At 39.1% G+C, this 20,941-nt stretch overlaps 1 protein-coding gene across 1 annotated transcript; it reads left to right on the forward strand.

Annotated features, from left to right (window-relative positions):
* Nucleotides 1-1,098: 1,098 nt before the first annotated feature.
* Nucleotides 1,099-20,704, forward strand: araf (A-Raf proto-oncogene, serine/threonine kinase). The gene is made up of 16 exons (XM_008280616.1): nucleotides 1,099-1,154; nucleotides 3,244-3,457; nucleotides 4,932-5,035; nucleotides 6,570-6,672; nucleotides 6,872-7,026; nucleotides 8,901-8,999; nucleotides 9,110-9,254; nucleotides 9,409-9,436; nucleotides 9,558-9,688; nucleotides 9,861-10,063; nucleotides 10,312-10,488; nucleotides 11,393-11,439; nucleotides 12,008-12,126; nucleotides 13,044-13,175; nucleotides 14,349-14,483; nucleotides 14,970-20,704. Exons 2-16 carry the CDS (start codon nucleotides 3,347-3,349, stop codon nucleotides 15,108-15,110), a joined length of 1,830 nt encoding a protein of 609 aa, XP_008278838.1. The 5' UTR covers nucleotides 1,099-1,154; nucleotides 3,244-3,346; the 3' UTR covers nucleotides 15,111-20,704.
* Nucleotides 20,705-20,941: the final 237 nt, after the last annotated feature.

Raw genomic sequence — 20,941 nt, forward strand, 5'->3', positions numbered from 1 at the left:
TAGAAATCTAAATCTGTTTTCATATTCATTCATTCAATTTTTTTTTAAAACTGGAAGTACATAAAGACGTCATTGACAGTGTAGCAGAGGAACAAGATAAAAGATGGGGCCACACAAGAAATGTAGGTAACAATACTGATGACAAACTTTATTGATCCTACAATGGGGGAATGTACATGTTCCAGGAGCTAGATCCATGAAACATGGACAAAGCAGGACAAGAAATACAATAAACACAATGTACACCTTCCACATGTACAGATGAGACGTGATGAATTTACATATAGATATGTACAGATATGGAAGGACGTTATTTATCCAAATAAAGGATGCACTGTGTATAGAACTGTACTTTTATACAGCAGAGTAGAGCTGCGTTTCTGTTATTGAAGTCAAAAAATTCTTGACAAAAAAGACATGATGTTATTGCACATGAAGAGAACTGCTATATTTTGTTGTTGAGCTACACAATTAAAAAAAACTGATCCATGATGTTTTTGCACTTGAAGAGCTATAAAGAGAAAAGCAGTGTTACAAGAATTTTGTTGCACATCAAGGCTGCAAAGACAAAACAGTGAAAAAAGATTTTGTTGAACTGGAAGAGCAATAGGATTTTTTTTTTTTTTAAAGTATTGAAAATGTTCCACTGGACGAGAAATAAAGAAAGATAACTGAAAGGCAATGTTAATAAAAGGTAATGGAATATTAATTAGGGCATTGGCATTTTAAAAACAAATAAATCAACTGAAACAAGAAGAGCTGGTAGTAAAATACACAGATAAGAATAAATATGAGTACAGTCTCAGGCAGTTCTGCAGGTTATTCCATGTTGCAGGTGCACAAGGTGTAAAACTGCATTCTCCAAGCTTCGCATAAACAGCCAGCACCTTCACAACATGCCAAACACTATTTATTATTTTGTTTAATTGGGAATAGCTTTGGTACATTCTTGTCGCAAAACGTGCAGTGTAGTTCATTTACATGACAGTGTACTCACAGCTCCCACCTCTAACATGTACAGCTGCTGTTGTCCAATGAAAGAGCGCAGCTCCAGAAATGAACCAATGAAGACGAAGCATCATGGTTTTCCGCTTTCCCCGAACTTCTTGACAGATCCGACTTCAGATTGAGAGAATTCAAGATGGCTGCTACAGGTGAGAGTTTCACTTTTATCCAAACTGCTTAATTGCGGAATCCGGTTTTGATGTTACTTTGTCAAATGTACAGCGATACCAGAATCGTGCTGTGGGAAGCATGTCAGTTAAACAGCCACTGTTTTATGGGAAGAGAACAGAAGTAGCAACAAGCTGACGCGCTGGTAACCCCCCTCACCCCCCCTAACGTTAGCAGGCTAACACTAGCATTAAAGCTGTTCACAGTAAAGTGAGCTAGTCACTGAGGGAGCCACATAATCTCCTCTCACGCTCCAGACAGCACTTAGCTAGCAAGCTAGCAAGTCGACCTGCCAGGAATTTCCGAAAGCTTTATTAACTTTGCGTCGTTGGCATTATGTCGCCATTGTATCACGTCTTACTTACACGCCACTAACTACTCTAAAAAGTACTTTGCTGGTTAGCCATAGTCGGTTCACTGGCGCCCCGAGGAACATGGCCTCCCCAAACTGGAAATGTCATATTGCATAGCAGGCAAATCCTATGCTAACGGCAGCTAGCATTAGCATCATGGGAGTAGTTAGCAAGTTTGCTGCTTTGGAACTTTGACTGTCAGAATAAATTCATTTCAGAATAAATTCGATACTCGGCGTGGCAAATGTTGGATTATATGATTTAGGGTAAGTTAATGCGTATTGTGCTCTTCTGTGTAAACACTATTAGTATTGTTGCTACTAAGTTAAACAGATGTAAGCTAACGTTCATAACCGGTATGTGTCGTTCTGCGGTTTATCGCTAGTCACTATTTAAAACTCAGGGTTTTTTTTTTTTTCTCGAAAGCAACCGAGAATTTACCCATAGCAGAATGACTAACAACACTTGACGATTTGTTACGGTGTATTTGGTGCAGCGGGTGCTGTGCTAAAAAGTGATAATTTGCCAGAAATTGATTACCATCCGTGGAGCAATTATCCCTACGTTTCTGCAGCATTTGACCTGCCCTGTGCGCTGTATATTAACCATTCCAGCTAATTTTAATGGTTTATTAACTTTAAAGGACCATGTCAACTCATAAAATGCAACTCTCCACTTGCCAAATAGTGACTACAGTCCATACATTATATTGAAATGTTATTAATTCATCAAAATAATTTGATTTCATTCATGAGGGTTAGATTTTGTATTATAGCCCACAGGATAATCGGAAAGAGATTATGTCTCCGTTTTACACATAAAACCCATCTGCAAATCAAATTAATTAGTCTAAGCAATAATGTTAGACATATCAAATACATACAGCCTGAACATCAGAAACAATAATGTGTTTGCCTACAATCAAGTGACAATAATTTTTATTTTCAACTAATCTGTTGATTGTTTTCCTCGACGAATCACTGTATTTGAATGTTAGTTTTATGTCTATAAAATATCGGTCAGTGTTTCTGAATCAAGCATTGAAATGACGAGCGATTAATTTAATAGTTGACAACTAACCGATTCATCGTTGCAGCTGTCGTATAATTTTAAATGTCGTGCCTGATTATGCTATAAACTGCCAACACTTCCTTGGTTAAAAGTTATTCGGTTACAAGAAAGGTTAAAGTTTCACAAATGCCCTTTTGCTGTCACCACAGACTAAAAGATTGAATTATTTGCACATTGTGACTGATCTAGATAAAAGTAGCTTTAGACAGATATAAACTGGGTGGTAATGGCAGAAAATGAGTTTTTGGCACGACGCTAGCTTGATGTATACACCAAGCAGACACAGTCATTTCACTAACGCTATAAAGTCAAGATTTAAAATCGGTCAATAATCTCAGTGCTTTACTTTTTCAGCATAACTTGTGCTTATGTGAAATTTGCATGATGGATATACTGTACAGTGGCACTGTAAATCTTGATGGCAGTTGAAGTACTTTGCATTGCTTTTGTTTGTGTTGTTTAGCAGTTTGTCATTCAAACCTGTGTTCTTAAAATCATGTACATTGTCAAGATTGCTTGAAAGAGACTTTGTGCATTGGGTTGGATTTTTACAGTTAATTTCTTACGATGGGCATCGACACCCTCAGCCCATGGTAGCATTAGATCTCTGTATTTAAACAAGGTGCATCTGTGTCTTGTGTTGCAGGTTCTAAGTAAAGGGCTAACTCCTCTGTCCCTGCTGTGCATGAAGCTCTCCTGAGGTTGTGGTGTCTCAGTGCTGTGTCCCTCAGCTCCTCCTCCTTTTCATCATGTCCTCCACCTCCTCCTCCTACTGCTCCTCAGGGGAGACCAGTCCGGAGGATGTACCCAGAGGTGGGGGCACTATCCGAGTCTACCTCCCCAATAAACAGAGGACAGTGGTAAGATGTTTGACTTTATACTTCTCTTCACCAACAATATACTGTCTTGTTACAGAAACAAGTTTTTACATTAAGCAAACTCAAAATGTGACCACAGTGAATTGTTTAAAAGGTGACAGTTGACATTTACCATGTCTGTGAAAACATTTTCTTGCACCTTTCATTGTAAGTGTAATTACTCACACAAAATTTGACATCTTTCACAACATGTTAGGGAGTCAGCTAGTGGACAGTTGGGATGAAGTTTCACAGATGGTGCCTGTGACCATCTTCACTTTATTTGACTTCAGAGTCCTATCAGACCTCGATGTCATGTTTTCATAGTAACAAAATTACCTGTTAAATTGTCCTGTCATGGTGTCATTGTGCTAAACTGTGACCTCAGTGATAGTGATTATTGTGCATGGCAGTGTGGATCTCTCTGTTGAAATTGCCATATATCTAATGCCCAATCTTTACCTCGCAGAACAACTATACACTCTGTAAGACCTACATACATGTCCACTTTTTGTACCCTTGAGGAAAACTTGACTTTTTTTGCAACGTTGATTTCATGTCATGTGCCTGCATTGCAGAAGTGTTATGTACGAGGGTACTTTAAACGGTTCTGGGCCTCACCCAGAAACAAGGGACGTAACTCTCATTTTGGGGCATAACTGTGTACTGTAAAACCTATGTTACTGTCCACAAAAACGTTTGAAGCAGTCAAAAGAAAAAAGCTTCTTCCTTAAAAAGATAACAAAGCTTGAGTACCGATGAATGAAATACATTAAAGTTTAATGAGCCTATGTTGAAAAATATCACAAGAACATTCTTTCTTTTGTAGTTTGTTTCTTGTGAGGTTGAGAACTTTTTGAAGTACCCTCCTGTTATTGCTAAATAGATATGTAGATACTAGCATCATTTCATGTAGTCTTATTATCCAACAAAGACACAGCAATGCAAGAGCATTCTTTTTCCTAATAATAATTTTGTCATGAGAACTGTACTGGCTGAACAAAGTCCTGCCAAACCAAACCTTGGCTAAGCTCTTACTTTTTCCTCGTTGGCTTTTATTTAAAATGAACAGACACTACTGCATGAACCAAATCTGTTTTGTATTACTGTGTTGGAAAAGCACACATAATTATGAAACGTCTTGTGTGGTAATATCACCATGGAACCAGCAGCTGAGGCTGACTGACATCCTACACTGTCATCTATAAGAGGTTTGTTGTGGTCAGAGAAGGAATGTAACATTGTTATTTGAGGGGTGAGGTTGGGGGTGGGGGGATGTATACGCGAGATTGAAGTTCTCGTTTACTGAAAGTTCTCTGTCACAACATCGATGATCTGTATTGTGAATATTAACCTGATGTGTGGCTGTCATTTTTGCTGACCAGCACTGTCAGGTTGCCTCCATGTTACCTGTGTGTACCTATCAAATGAATGTCATTGCAAAGTCACATTTGTTCAAATATGGGTCTGTTCGCAGGTCAATGTCCGCCAAGGACAGACAGTGCACGAGAGTCTAGATAAAGCGCTCAAAGTGAGAGGCCTAAGCCAAGACTGCTGTGCTGTATTTCGCCTTTTAGAAGGGTAAGATTGCATTATTGTCTGCTGAATGTCCTCCCACATCATATAGGGATAATGGATTGCATTCTTTTTCGCCTACATAAAAGACTGAGAGGCAACAGCAGACAGTTGTCACAAGTTTCATATTGCCTGCACACATCAAATTATGTGTTTTTTGTATTGTATTGTGCATTCTTTTAAATATTATGTTTTATCTACATCATCTTTTTGTGCCCATAAAGGCACGAGTAACTTTTTTTTAATTGTATAGGCAATCCACAGTATCGGAAAGTGAGAAAAAGGCTAAGTCTTAGTTAAATACTATCACAAAGTCAATGGTGATATGATGTGTTTTCTTTCTGTAACATAATGCAAAAGGATCTTGTGACCTAAACCTAAACACATAGAAGGTGTAGTATGTAAACTCCAGCTTTTAGTGTTAAAGACCTGCACTTTGTGTGTTTACCAAACACTGCAACCCCTTCCCTATGATGAACACCTTGTTCGTTAAAGAGAAAACAAAGGCAAAAAATGAAATTGTAACACCAACTGTAAACATTAAATATACACTGCTCAAAAAATTTAAAGGAACACTTAAAAGGAAAACTGTATAATTTATTGAGAACAAAATTACATGAGAATGGATAGTGGAAACCAAAATTATTCACCCACTGAGGCGGGGATTCACAGTCACTGGATAGCTCGATATCCCAGAAGTTTAGATGAGTTGTTGTTACACTGTGATGATTAAGTTTTCCCTTAATTTTTTTGAGCAGTGTAATTTACAAGCACACCTAATTCACCTTTGATATCTTTAATTTAGTTGTGCAGACACAACGACATACGCATTTTCTCTACACTCTGTTCCAGTTTTTATGTACAAATGAAGTGTTTTAGGTCATATGAACAATCTGTCTAACTGACTTAGTGCAATTATATGTTAAGCAGTATTTCATCATGTCATAAATACAAATTAAATGTGTATGATGTAACTTACGAGAGAGATGAGTTTATCATCCAGTATTGGCTGAAACAGGCCTTTTGCTTATATTATCATGTATGCTCTTGAGTTGGGGGCTGCAAGGTGCAACAGTGGTTAGCATCGTTGCCTCGCAGCAAGAAGGTCGCCGGTTCGCATACCAGTGAAGATCTTTCTGCGCAGAGTTTGCATTTTCTCCCTGTGCAGTGTGGGTTCTCTCTGGGTTCTCCAGCCGCCTTCCACACAGTCCAAAAACATGTTGAGGTTAATTGGTGATTCTAAATTGTCCGTAGGTGTGAATGTGAGTGTGCTTGGTTGTCTGTCTCTAAGTGTAGCCCTGTGATAGACTGGCGACCTGTCCAGGGTGTCCCCTGCCTTCGCCTTAAGTCAGCTGGGATAGACTCCAGCCCCCCACGACCCTAGTGAAGATTAAGCAGTGTATAGATAATGGATGGATGGATGGCTCTTGAGTTGAGAACAACTTTATAAATGTATAAATTTCCACCTCCAAGTCTGGAAATGTATGTGTATTAAAATTGATGTTAATTTAACTCTTAACTTTTCCATGTGTTTGCTAAGTCGGAAGAGACTGACAGACTGGGATACAGACATCACTCCTCTGGTTGGTGAGGAGCTTTTAGTCGAGGTCCTGGATGATATTCCCCTCACAATGCACAACTTTGTAAGTAGCAGGCAAAAACACACACCTTTGTATAACATGGTTATGGCTTTCATTGAAACATGTAATATTCACAGAATGCTGGACTATCAAGAAACTGAGAAATATTTGCCTTATATTTGAATCTGTGATAGTTTTTGCAAGAATGTCTCTAAACATTTTTGCTGCAGAAGTGAATATCATGGCCTTTTTGTCTGTGCAGGTACGGAAAACTTTCTTCAAGCTGGCTTACTGTGATTTTTGCCACAAGTTTCTTTTTAACGGCTTCAGATGTCAGACATGTGGCTACAAATTTCACCAGCACTGCAGCAGCAAGGTGCCTACTGTATGTGTGGATATGGATACAGTGAGCAAAAGGTGAGATGGAAGAAAAACTTTTCACTTTATCGGGCGTACCAAGCGCCTTTCTGGTCATTTGATGCCAACAGAGGCAAGGGTTATTTTCCAGTTTGGGTCTACTAAACATTAAAAAAAATTTCAGATGCTGTTCTATGCAAACGTTTTAGGTACTAGAGTAAAGTGTGGTTACTTTCAAAACTAACTCCATTCGCAGTTTATATTTAAAAATGAAATCCATCACCCAGGGCTGAAGGTAGAGCAAACCTAATCAAATGAATATTAAGTGTGAGCACCCTTTGCCTTCAAGACAGCAGAGATTTTTGTTAGCACACTTTTGCATATGTGTTCAAGGTGCTTGGCAGATAGGTGTTCTAGCATCTTCGAGAACTTGCCACAGTTTTTCAGTGGAATTAGACTGAGTGTTTCTTTTCTATTCATGTAATCCCAGACTGACTCCATTATGCTGAGATCACAGCTCTTGGGGGGGGCCATATCATCTGTTGCAAAAGTCCTTGTTCATGTTGCTGAAAAGAGAGCTTTATGACTCAAAATGATGAATTCATTTGTTCTGATAGCTCCTTGATGCTGTTGTGTGATGAATCTAATCATCTGAAGTATCTAAAATGTTTGAACAGCACTGTTTAAAGCTTAAAATTCTGCATCACTTGTCGGGGCTCCAGACTAATGTTGTCACTGGTAGCTGCAGTGTAGCCGAATCTCTCAATTCGTCTCACCTCCCACCTTTGAACAGGCAAAAAAAACTCACTTGCTAAACATCTTCCTATCGAAAGACTCCACATTTAGCGATGTCCACTGCAGTGGATGCTACCTGGCGGCTGCCATGTGCTCAGACAGGTGTGTGAGCAAACATAACTTTAAAAGGGTGAAATATGGTGTTATAATGTCAAAATTGTTCAAGATAAAATAATGATTTTATGTACAGGCGCTGTTTTCTGTGAGCGGACAAAATGGGGCACGCAGGTGGGCTCCTCTTTTGTAAGAGGAAAGTGCATTTTTTAATGTTCATACCACAGTCAATCGTGTTCATGTAATGGTGGGAAGCTAAAATCATTTTTGTGATTACTATTCATTTAATTTTGCAGCCCTACTACTGTGTTAGCCATTGTAATTTAATGTATTGAAACTTTTTCCTTCATTTGGTCAGTCTCCCCACCTGCACCTGCACTCTGATCATCATGTGTGTCTAAGCTGGACCTCTCCCTCTCTACCTGCTCTTTTCTTATTTTACTTTGTTATTAAAATGCACAGCAGCTAAAATAACAAGAGACAAGGACAGACTGACAGAGCCACAGAAGACATTAAAGTTCTACTTTCCACCACTGTGGTTAACGCAGTAGCTGCCTTCGCTGGTTAGAGCGACAGCAAAACAGCTTAATGATCATCATGCACTCGCACGAATGTGACCACTTGAAATTTATACTCGCACATTCTCAAACAAAGGTTGCATATGTGACCATTTTGATCGCAGTCTAGACCCCTGATTTGTGTTGCTATAGAAGTGCTAAACTCCTAAAAAGTCTACTCTGTAGCCACATTTCACTCTTGTCTGAAGTTTGTCGTACTGCCTCCGAGGTGAAAAGTTCCCATTCATTCTCAAAACCAGCAATGTTTGGACCAGGCATACAGATTAAAAGGAAGACAACTGTGCATTTTGTGCTGAAGGGAAAAAACTCCGCAGCAGCAGCAGCATTGTTGGGGCTACACATGGTAGAGTGAAGAGAAAACAGTGTCTGTTTTGGTTATTGGCTGGGTTTCTTTTTTTGATGCAGGAAGCCTGGGTGACAAAAGTAAAAATTTAACATAATCAGAACCTTATCAACTTTAAGTCTCTTTGATCATGTGTCATCCTGTTCCTACTGTGTTTTGTCTAGGGGTGAGACCAATCCCTGCACAGATGAATTTCCACGGATACTATTGACAGAAAATTCCCCGTCTCAGAGCAACTTAGCCTTAACCCCAGAGCCTGCTGGGTAAGCTGTAAAACTAAACAAATTGCATTCAAATTCAAAGGACAGTTTAACCTCAACCTGTGAAACTGATATTGAAATACAGATGGTGACTATTTTACTTCATCACTTAGAATGGGCCTCCTGTCCCCGACCTCGACCTTTCACTTCCCCATGTCAGGTGGAGATGGTCAGTCTCTACAGAGGCACCGCTCCACCTCCACTCCCAATGTTCACATGGTCAGCACCGTGGGCCCTGCTAATGCCAGCATCATTGAGGTCAGTGTTGACTGCTTGGTCCATGTTTTGATTGGTTGCCTATGCAATGAGAGGATCCAGTTATATCTTACTGTATGCAGTCTTGGAGTTCTACAGTTACTAATGTGTGTATGAGGTTATCAAATTAACAGTGTTGTATCTTTCCTCCCTTTAGGAAGCACTAAAATTACACAACACAATGGGTACAGTTTGAATTTCTTTCTTCTTCTTCCATTTCAGAAGTTGTCACCATTTTCTATTCTTACAAGTTTTGTTATTCTGCGTTTGACCTCTCTCTTGTTGTGCTGTCTCTCATCTCCACAGGCCCTGAGCCGTCACCGAAGCCCTCCACCAGTCCACCCTCTTCTCTTGGATCTCCAGGAAGGAGACCACCCAAGTCCCCTTCAGAGCACAAGGAGCGCAAACCCTCCTCATCTGACGACAAAAAGAAAGTAGTATGTAGTCTTTAACCTTATTCAACGGCTATAAGTAGTCTTTAAACAGAATTATTAGTAGGTGTACAACCTTTAAAGATCAATTCACAGTGTTTATGTAAAAAGACAAAGTAAAGGGATTTACTTCAGGTGAACTCCCAGTTCTGCATGTTCAATCAATGTGTATTTTCAGCACCGAGGTGCCTACAGAGACTCAACTTACTACTGGGAAGTCCACTCTCGAGAGGTCAACATCCAGAAGCGAATAGGTGCTGGCTCTTTTGGAACTGTCTTTAAGGGCAAATGGCACGGAGATGTGGCAATCAAGATACTCAAAGTCAAAGAGCCAACGCCTGAGCAGTTACAGGCATTCAAAAATGAAATGCAGGTCTTACGGTGAGCAGTGCTGTTTGTGTTTTACATGACTTTAGGACTTTGTTTTTTAACAATAGGCTTTCACTGACCAATGTTTGGTAAAATACCTTTGTATAGAGAGGCATTATAATAACTGTCACTGGCACTACTTTGACTAACAGCAGTTCATATTTTCATGATCTGACTTTGATCTAATGTAACTTGACCTCTATGTGATTGCAGATGAGATAATGGAATTTCTAACAACATCATGTTTCTATTCTCTGTAGGAAGACCCGCCACGTCAACATCCTGCTGTTCATGGGCTATATGACTAAGCCCAACTTTGCCATCATCACACAGTGGTGTGAAGGCAGCAGCCTGTATCGCCATCTGCATGTCACAGAAACCAAGTTTGACACTATGCGTCGCATTGATGTGGCCAGACAGACAGCACAGGGCATGGAGTAAGACCTGCGAAAAGATTCCATTTCACCATTAGCACTTACTCATTATATACGCTCTGTTTGACATACTAGACATCAAGTCTCATTTTGTTGAAGCATTTTTCCCAGTACTTGTTACACGCACAGAATGGACTTTGGTAGATTGTGAATTATTGAGTGAGATACAGTGCTTAACAAATGTATTAGACCACTACCCAATGTAAGGTTTATACAACAGCTGCCCTAAATTAACAGCATTGGAAATTACCAAAATCATTTTTTCATGTTTCTGTAATCGTGAATACACCAGTATGTAGAAGCTCGTTAACCTAAATGATATTTTTAATGCTAAAATATAATTATTATTTTTATCCATGTGTTTTCAAATTTACTGTTTTACAAAAAACAGAAAAAATACTAAAGCACATTATTATTTCTTGATCAAGATGTCAAATTATAGCTATTTACTTGCATTCCTGAACAGAAAAAATAGTTTTAGTGGTTGAATGTTATGCTTGATAATTTCTGACTTTTCAGAGAAGCCCAATGAGCCAGCTTAGATATGGGTACAAAAGGTGAATTCAGTTTGAAAGTCCTCATTCCTGTTCAGAATGGTAAAACATCGAGAGCTGAGTGCACATTAAAACATTTTATGAGACAGGTGGTCTTGTAAATTTGTTAAGCACCATACATCACATGTACATAACATGCATGAACTTACTTCCATTTGGTTACATTTCATTTAATGTGAAACTAACTTTACAAATGGTATGACAGTGTCTGTGCATGGGGCACTTTTGCAATAATGTCAAAAGTAAAGCCTGATTCCTTCATGCAGGGATTTCATAAATTTGTGCAAAATGTAGTCATTGTTTCAACATCAAAGTTGACATCCGTAATAAAAACTTTTGTCTCTCTTTTTCAGTTATCTTCATGCGAAGAACATTATTCATCGCGACCTGAAATCAAACAGTATCCTTTTGTTGTTCAGTGGTAGATTTTGGCTTAGTTAAAAACTGTGTGACAGAAGTCAACATAGGTTTCTGAGCATAGACAGCTGCACATTCAAGCAATAACCACAATGACTGGTCTGAAAAACATGCTCTGTCGCTGTTTAAGGTTTAACCACAAACAAGAATCATTGGCTTTTAATAGACTGAGGTGTATAGAGCAGTCAAACAGTAATATGTTGAGTATTTTGTGTCTCCTCTCAATAGCATGTGAATTGAAACCAGATTACATTGACTTGAAGGGTAGGTCACCTTTCTCTGTTTTTATATAAACTCCAAATTTAGAACTCTGAACCATTTTTATGGCTAAGCATTTGAAATGAACTTGTTCATTGTGGTAAAGTTTTGCCACTAACAGTTGACAGTGCACTTAGGTCTGTTCCATTCTGTGAAAAAAACATTCCCTTTCTTTCCTCATTGTCCCTGTTACCTTTCATCATTTCTTACTTGTTTAAGGTTTTTGTTGGAACTGAAACCATGAATATCGACAGCAAGTGTCTGTTGTAATATTTTCTGAGCTCTGCTACCAGATATTTTCCTCCACGAGGGCTGGACTGTCAAGATTGGTGACTTTGGCTTGGCCACAGTGAAGTCTCGGTGGAGCGGCTCCCAACAGGTTGAACAGCCCAGCGGGTCCATTCTCTGGATGGTAAGCTTTTGTTACACTGTACATGATGACTCTTATTCAAGACAGATTCATTAAAACAATGTGGTTATTTTACAATGACATAAAATATTAGATTTGATTATTTTAGACCTCAAAATGGTAAACTCCACTTAAATATTGACTGACAGCTTTTGTGAGGATCGTCTGATTGTGTTCACATTGTGAAGATAGTACTCAATGTCTGCCTGTTTGACTTCTCTCAGATAAAGATTTTAGCTGCCCCCATCAGTGAGCTAAATATTTACCTTCTGTTTTATAAAAGTTATCTATTTTATAGATAACTTTAGATTTTATAGCTGTGCACATGCAGCTCTCCAGACACTGGTAACATTGGTGCTATCAACTTTGACAAAACAAACAAATGCAGCCATGTGAAATTTTGAATTGTACACACTCAAAAAATGGTCGCATATGAAACTTTTTTTTGTCGTAGTTTGGATCTTTGACAGGGGACTTCACTGGCTTATTCACATTTTCCACCAAAAGGAATTTACCTTTGGTTTGGGCTTTTTGCATTTCTTAATGTCTGTCCACAATGATTATGAAACGTACATAATGACATCAAGTCATGAGTGTGTCAAGAATTGTCTCTGTTTTTTTTTTTTTTTTAAATAACGTGGAATAATATGATAGAAAGTTAAAGCATTTTGTCTCTGTATATTGATTATCTAATTTTAATTAGATTTTCATGCACTTTGCTAAAAACCAGAATTTGGTAACTCATTGATGCTTCTTTGATAAATCTGATTTCCATACATGCAAATGTTATGTGATACCATATGTTGACATAGATACTTGTGTTATATTTGAGACATAACATCCTAGTAAGCAGCCAAATGAGTGTAAACAGGATGGTTCAATAAGTGGCTTCTTGTGTTTTGTCCTTTTCTCCATCCAAGGCTCCTGAAGTGATCCGAATGCAGGACACCAACCCGTACACGTTCCAGTCTGATGTATATGGCTATGGAGTAGTGCTGTTTGAGCTGATGTCAGGGACCCTGCCTTACTGCAATATCAACAACAGAGACCAGGTTCCTTGACACTATTCCTCTTTGTGTTAACACCTAACTGACTCACTCTAAAGCTGTTTCTGATTATTTCAATTCATCTTTGTGAAAATAAGTACATGATGAAGGGACTTAATTTTCTAAGCATGAGGAATAGTAGCTATCAAATATCGGTGTCATTTAATAACCCGTTAGCACTGCAGTGTTACAGTTGCTGCATTGCTGCATTTGGGTTATATACTTAATTGTGACCAACTGTGCCACGTACTAAATGTCAGTGGGTAGAAAGACATGGGTAAATAGATGCAAACAAAATACCAAAAAGCCAGTACAAACAATAAGTGTGACAACTTAAACAATAAATAAAGAGGACATGTTAATAGGCAAACAGAACAGTGTGGAACAGTGATGATGGCAGCAGCTTAGTAAGTTATAACAATCAGATTATATGATGTGATATATGATGACAGGCAGATAACACATAACATAGCCCCTGTAAAAAATGAATGGGGTGGTTTGAAGCAGACAGCACTATACATTGTGCAGTGTGGTAGCTATTCTATAGATGTATAGTGTGTGTTTGAGTTTACCACAAGGCTATGGTTTTTACACATAGCCTGTACACATCTGAAATTCCATGAATCATGGAAAACAGAGATATGGGCACACAGGTGGGACAGAAGATACCTCTGCTGAGGCCTTCCTGATTCTGCTACTAGACCTCCTGCCTGGTGTTCAGCTCATTACAAAAGTAGGTGCCAGCGTTGCACCCTGCTTTTGCAGATTTTCAAGTGTGTTAAGTAAAGCAGTCAGGAAGAGACCACATCATTATGATCTCATCTTCACATGCTGTGAAAGCAAATTTAGCAGGACTAAACTAAGCTAAACTAAAAAAGAATTACCTGCTGGTGGCACTTAGTAGAAACTCATGACAACACCAAGGTTGCAAATGTCTGTACCAAATGTCATAGCAATCCATCTGGTTTCACTAACTGACTAAAAGATGGAATGACACCGATCACAGTATATCCAGGCTGTCCCACATTCACTAGCTGTATCAAATTAAGACCTTGACCAGGTGGAAAACATTGTTACCAGTTGTACTAATTATATACCTGCTTTAAGTTGGCAGCGACACTCTTCCACTCACATAGCACTGTTAGAGTTCAATAACTATGTCTTTGTTTTTTTTCTCAGATAATCTTCATGGTTGGACGCGGTTACGTGTCTCCAGACCTAAGTAAGCTGTATAGTACCTCACCTAAGTCAATGAAAAGGCTTATTATTGACTGCCTGAAGTTCAAGCGTGATGAGAGGCCTCTGTTTCCACAGGTCAGTAAGGTTTAGATTACTACTGTTCGAAGGTATTCCACAAAATTAGCACAGGCTCAACTGAGTACAAAAACAGTATCATCATTCAGTATGAACTGGAGAAGCATTAAAGCAAAAAAGAACATAGTGGTTTGCACTGCTGTTACCACAGTCTTTATTTTTTTTATTTATTTAATATACACCTACACTGGTGGCCACCAAAGTCCAAAGCCATTAAATCTTGCGCAAGGTGTGAAAAAAAAAATAAAAATACAAATATATATATATATATATGTTTCATTTGTTGTCTGAAAAGGTTATGTAAATGCAGTAATGTATAATCCATAAAAATGGACTCCTGAAAAATAATGTCATTGGTGTCAGACAAGGTTTTTTTGTTTTTTTTTATATACTTATAATTCCCATATATGAATTGTCATTACAATGTGCAAACTTTCGGTATATGTGTTGTTAATAGTTTCCTTACATTTGGTTGTCCTTCATCAGATCCTGGTAGCCATTGAGCAGGTGCAAGAACTGCTGCCAAAAATTGAGCGGAGCCGCTCAGAGCCATCGCTCCATCGGGCCGTCCATGCTGAGGACCTGAACCCCCTCCTTTTCCACACCACCAGGCTAATGCCCCTCTAAGCTCCCTGCAGCACTGAGCAGAGAGGCTGTCACCTTGTCCAAAACCACAGCATTCCCGTGCCTCAGAGAGGCCACAGCTGGCTGCCCTGACAGGCCACGACCCACAACTAACTCTCCAGCAAAGCTCAGTAACAAACTGTAGAAATAACTTTAACGTCTTTCTTAGTCTAATAGTGAGTCTTCTCTTCCTTTACACAAATGACTAAGACCTGACTGCCAGGGGGAAGAACGGTATATAGATGTATGTTAAAATGTTTGACATCAGGCCAACTGAGAAAATCTATTGAACAGGTTGACTTGCATTTGACAATCTGACCTACAGGGAGGCATATTCAACTGTTGTCAGAAAAATATGACAACCACATTATGTGCATATACACTGCAAATATTTTGTTTCCCATTTTCAGTGATAAATTAGTCTTACTCAGACCCTTTAGGTACACTGTGATCATAGCCAAAATGTAAATCAGTTCAACAGCCATAAAGCTGGGGCTGCTGGTGCAGGTCACTTGATCAGCTTACATCTTAAAATGCTCAGTTGTCATGTGCCCCTTTCAATGTAATGCAACATAAATGGGACTGGAGACCTGAAATGTAAAGCTAGTGATGTGAAAGCAAATGAAATGCCTGTTTTAGAAGTTTTTGTAGAAGATTGGACATTTTCTTTCAATAGGAGCTTCCAGTATTTACTGCTTTTGCAAATATTTCCACACCACAGTAACAAACCTACAAGAGCACACAGGAGGTGAAACTCAAAGTTGAAAAGGCTGACAACAGGAACAGGTAACATGAGACACTGAACTTTGCAAAAAGGAGGTTTAGTGAAAACTCAACATGTATGATAGTTACCTTGTTGAAACAGTCTGTGGCCATAGAGTGCAGCAGTGAAAGATCTGAAAGAGAGAATAAAAGTCTGTCAGATGACATCGTCTTCCACAAATGGAAAACACTTACACAAAACTCACTCATTACGGTAAATGTGGTCAAGTAGGGGGGGACAAAGTTCCTATTAATGGTGCGGTAAACTAATAATTAGCCAATAGCCAAATAACCATTTGACATTTGGGGGTTGGGTAGCAAACCAAGCAGGGCCTGGAGAAAATTGGCTGTAGATCCAAATAAAGACATTGTGAAAGCACACTATTGTTTGAGGGGTAGAGAGGCATTGACATCACTTAATACTCTATTCAGTCTTAAAATCTTATCGATTGGCTACAACACAACAGGTAGTGTTAAACTGGTTTCACTAAATGAGCACTTTAAAAAGAATACTGCCCCATCAGTCAGTTCCTCAAACTAATGACACTTGTCATGACATTTACCCTATGCCACTAGACTGATTTATTTGGCCCAGTTGTTTTGCAGTAAATACAGAAGCTCACCCTGATACTTAATTTTTCTAAACAAAAATATGAGAAGTTTTGCAGTAAAACCAAGCAGATGGTTGATGAGAATCTCAACATGATTTTAAGGGCTCAGTTACAGACTAAGTATTTGTCCACTTGTGTAAAACTAGCAGGTCATTTATTGGTCTAACCAACACAATGGCAGGAATACATTTCCATGCTGATGAACACAGCGTACAGCTGACAGCAAAGCACAGCCACAGGTTCAAGAAATATGAAACGGTTCGATTGCTTTCCTAGTTTTACTAGAATGTCATCAGATTGCAGATGAGATGGTTTTAGTTCATGTTGTCAACGGCATTAACATATTAGCATGTGTGCAGCATTAACACTGTATTATCACGGAGTAACTTGGGTAACTAGCTGCTCTAATTTGGACTTGGGTAGGTGTGAGGAGTATTTAATGTTCTGCAACAAATTTGGTGTGGGTCAAATGAAGCAGACTGTGGGACGTGTTATTGTGTCATCTAAACACGAAGGTGTTACAGCTGCCAGCATTCAACATGTCAGTCTCTTGAGTCTCAACATGAAGTCGTGCAAATCTGGAACATGGTGACCCTTTTAGAAGCGTTTTTTTTTTTTTTTTCTTGAAGGCACTGATGGTGCTGCTCTCTGTTACACACAGGAAAAGCGATGGAAATAATTCAGGTTCACAACCTGCTTGCTTTCACTGCTGCATAAAGTAGATGTGTCTGTAAGATTACTCTCAAATTTAAAAATTGTCAGGACCGCTCGTCTATTGTGGAAAAGTGAAAATCAGGTGATATTTCTTTCAGTAAGAGTTGGACAATGTACACTGTCACCTTCAATAGTAGTCAGTGTGTAGAGAACAAACATGTTGTATCACTGTAGCAGAGTGACAACCAAGAGTGGCTCCCTGCCTGTGTGCTGTACGTTGGAACAGAAAGTGGTCTAAGAAACTGTGATTATCACAGTCTTTCTTGTCTGAGCCTGTTCATTAGTACAACGCGTGACTTGTTGATCATGGTGCTCACAGTGTGATTCCTGAGGAGGTCTCTAACTATTTCCTGTTTTCTTTAAACTGACGTAAAAAAAAATGTGTATCTTGTTTAGGATTGCATTTGACCCTGCTTAGCACTCAGGTGTACGCTGCTCCTTGATGCAATATATTTCCAGCAGATGAGGTTGTATCATAACTTTGGTTTAATGGTGAAAACAAGCTGCCTTACACAACTGTTAGTTGAGCTTAAAGGGCTTCAGGATTCAGCTAACGTTGCTGTGCTGTTTTAATCATTGCACCTTGTAGACACAGGCAGAGTCATTTATGAAACACTGTTTCTCTTTAACAAGGCCGAGCCTCCACATGGTCGATAAAGCTAATCCCATGCAGCATGGATCTGTCAAGAGTAGACATGGTGGAGGGAGCCAGGGCTGGTCTGTCTGTCTCGAACCACAGTCGGAGCTGCTTTTGCTCTTGGCCTGTGTGAAACTATTTTGAATTACGGCTGCATTCACATTAGCGTCTCTGTCATTGTTAATGATATGATTTGATTTCTGCTTTGTGTTCTCAGGTTTGGCATGCTCCAAGTCATTGTCAGATTTTTAAATACAAATATAAGCCATAATTGTTCTCTCATGCAGTTTTGAAGAAGTAACCTACAGAACTCAAAGCCTCTTCTTCAACCAAACAGCTGACAGTGTGGTGTCAGTGACATCAACAGGGTAGGGCTTTCAGGTGAAGTGTGTCTCAGAGTCACACCTGATTGCCAGTTAGTACAGTCAGTCGTACGAAGCATCACTAGCTTTCCATCCAGCTACTTTAATTTGCACAATCTGAATGAAACTGCTTGATTGAGGGACACCAAAGGATACAGAAAAATGGAAATTTGGCAGTTGTTTGATGGATGATGCTTTCTGTGGTTCAGTGACACTTCACCCACATGTTCAGAGTTATCTGAGTGCTTTCAATACTGTTTACTTGGATGCTGACAGTTCATGTTGGACTGTGTACTGGCAGTATGGAACAAACTCATCACAAAGGTCCACTGAGTTGCTGTCCTGGACTGATAGGACTGTCACTTTTTTCAAAAATTGAAGTTTGAAGTAATTAAAGCGCAGTCCATATCACCTTCAATATAGACTGTACTGAATGTGGTATTGATCTTGCTCTCCCACTGGTGAGGACCTTGTTGTTTAATAATAGGCAGTCAGATGAAGCTGTGCAGTTAACGTTCACTTGTTTGTGGTGCCTTCACTGCTTCCTTTGGGTGGCAAGTAAGCAGTTTTCTCCCAACTGTCAACCTCCACATTTATTAAATAGCTCTATTCCTCATGTCAGTCAGGCAGTTGTAGGTCAAGCTGCTCCCTCTGCTGGACCACAACACAGACTGCTACTGCCTGACATGCCCACAGACTGTCATTTTTGAAAACTGTGTATTTAGTTCTTCCTTATATAAAGAATGTTGAGTGAAAAGTGACAGCCGTAGCAACTAAGTGAACCTTGTGGTGAGCTTGTTTTCTCATCTGATTACGTTCAAATTCTCTAGTCTTTCAAGTGTTTCTGTTTTGACTTCGGGCCATGGTATCTGCTGAAACTCCCATCAATCCCATGTAGTCATGTGACTGTAGGCTGATGCACAGCTGAAAGAGCCCTATTTTGGTTTAAGTACAGCCTCCATGTGAAGGAAGAGCAACTCACCTCTCAATATTCTCTGTTCTTTCAGAAATTCCCACCAGAGCCCTTACACAGACTTTTTTTTCTTTTTTAATTTAAGAATTTCATATTTCCACAGATTTAGTTAGTTCAGTGCTTTTTGTTGTAAATGGTAATTTTGGAGGTATTAGCGTGGTGGTATTAATGAGTCTTATGGTTTTTATTGTCACACTCTAGTGTAAATGGATTAGCAGCAGCTGTGGGGGTGATGTTCAGATGGTGTTGGTGGTGTTCTGGCCATGCTTCTCTGTATACTGTATGTGATGTGACTGAACATTAAGCAGAATAGATCTTAACATCTGTGTCAGTCACTAATGAACTGACTGCAGTTTGAACCGTGATATTTTAATGTTGTGAAACTAGGGGCTGGGTACCCTAACTGTTCTTACTTATTCCAGTTAAATCGGTGGATCGTGGTTGGGGGAGGGGGGCACTGGGTTTACCAATGGGAGTTTGGGTGGGGGTTTGTGAACCAGGGTTGGGAAAAAGTAGTTTCTGTCTTTTTCTTATTTATTGATTTCTTTGCAGAAGATCTCATCTGCGACCGCGAGTCTTTGGGGTGGATTAATTGTTTACCGAGAATGTTTCGGTCTTTGAAACGTTCATGTCATTGCCAGGCACTCTCTTTCCAATAAGAATGTTCTTTTAGGCACGGTACTGTCTGCGCTTCCAAATAACTTTAATTCTGAGACCGTCTACTGCGGGGGCATTTGTAATGGTTTTTCTTTTAAACATCCTGAGCACAAACTAGTTATCCAACATTTTAGCAACATTTTGTTCATAGGGGTTCACTACAATAGCATTTGTTAATAGCAACACTTCAAACAACTGTAAAATTAACTTATGTGGTGGGTGGCGTGTTTAAAATTGAGCCTGTCCAGTGATATTTGAGTGTAACTTAAGTATTTAAATGGTCTAAGGCTGTCGAATGAAATCTTTTCTAAATGAGCTGCTTTTTGTAACCTTTCAGCGGTAGCAAGAACTGAATGTCTTTTTTTTTTTTTTTAATCCATAATGTAAGATCAGGAGTGCTTTACAATAATGTAACACCAGGTTTCCTGTGAATCAATGTAAAAAGTGCATCGCCACTCAGAGGGACCCACTGTCATGGAGGACTTTCTATGTTCCTGTTAAGAAAGCAGTTTGAATCATTTTGGCTCAGTTTTGCATAAGTGTAGTGTCTCCCAAAGATAACTGTGTTCATCTGATATCTAACGGAGGAGGAAACAATATCCACACTTACTGGAAATCCCTGTTGAAATGGACCTGAACAGCTTCAAGACACATGCCAGATACTGGGCTGCCTCTGGAGACTTACAGGGGCACTAGAGGGGGGAATCCAGACTTAACACAGCTGTTTGTTTCACAGATGAAGAGAATGAGCGAGCTGTATCTGAGTAGTTTCTTTATCTTTTTTGTCTTTTCATATCTGTAGGTGAATTGCAATACTTGTGTCTATAGTTTCCGAGGTGTCAGGGGTGTTCAGTTTGCAATAAATGGTATATTCTGCTGTGTACAGTTACATTTTTTTTAAATTACAAAAATTGTACTTGTTTCTACTTTTTTGTGTGATGGTTTCAAAAAGAACAAAATTATTTTAAAGTGTAAAGGAAAGCTTAGTATTTTTTTAGGTTTTTTTGTCTTAAATATTGATGCAGGATTTATTCTTTAAATAAATAAATTCATCTGTGTTACTTTTCGTTTTCAACTTTCTGTACAGTATGTCTCCATTACTGCAGTTGAATATGTTG

This window comes from Stegastes partitus, unplaced genomic scaffold (assembly GCF_000690725.1).
Source record: "Stegastes partitus isolate 25-593 unplaced genomic scaffold, Stegastes_partitus-1.0.2 Scaffold202, whole genome shotgun sequence".
NCBI classification, from domain to species: domain Eukaryota; kingdom Metazoa; phylum Chordata; class Actinopteri; family Pomacentridae; genus Stegastes; species Stegastes partitus.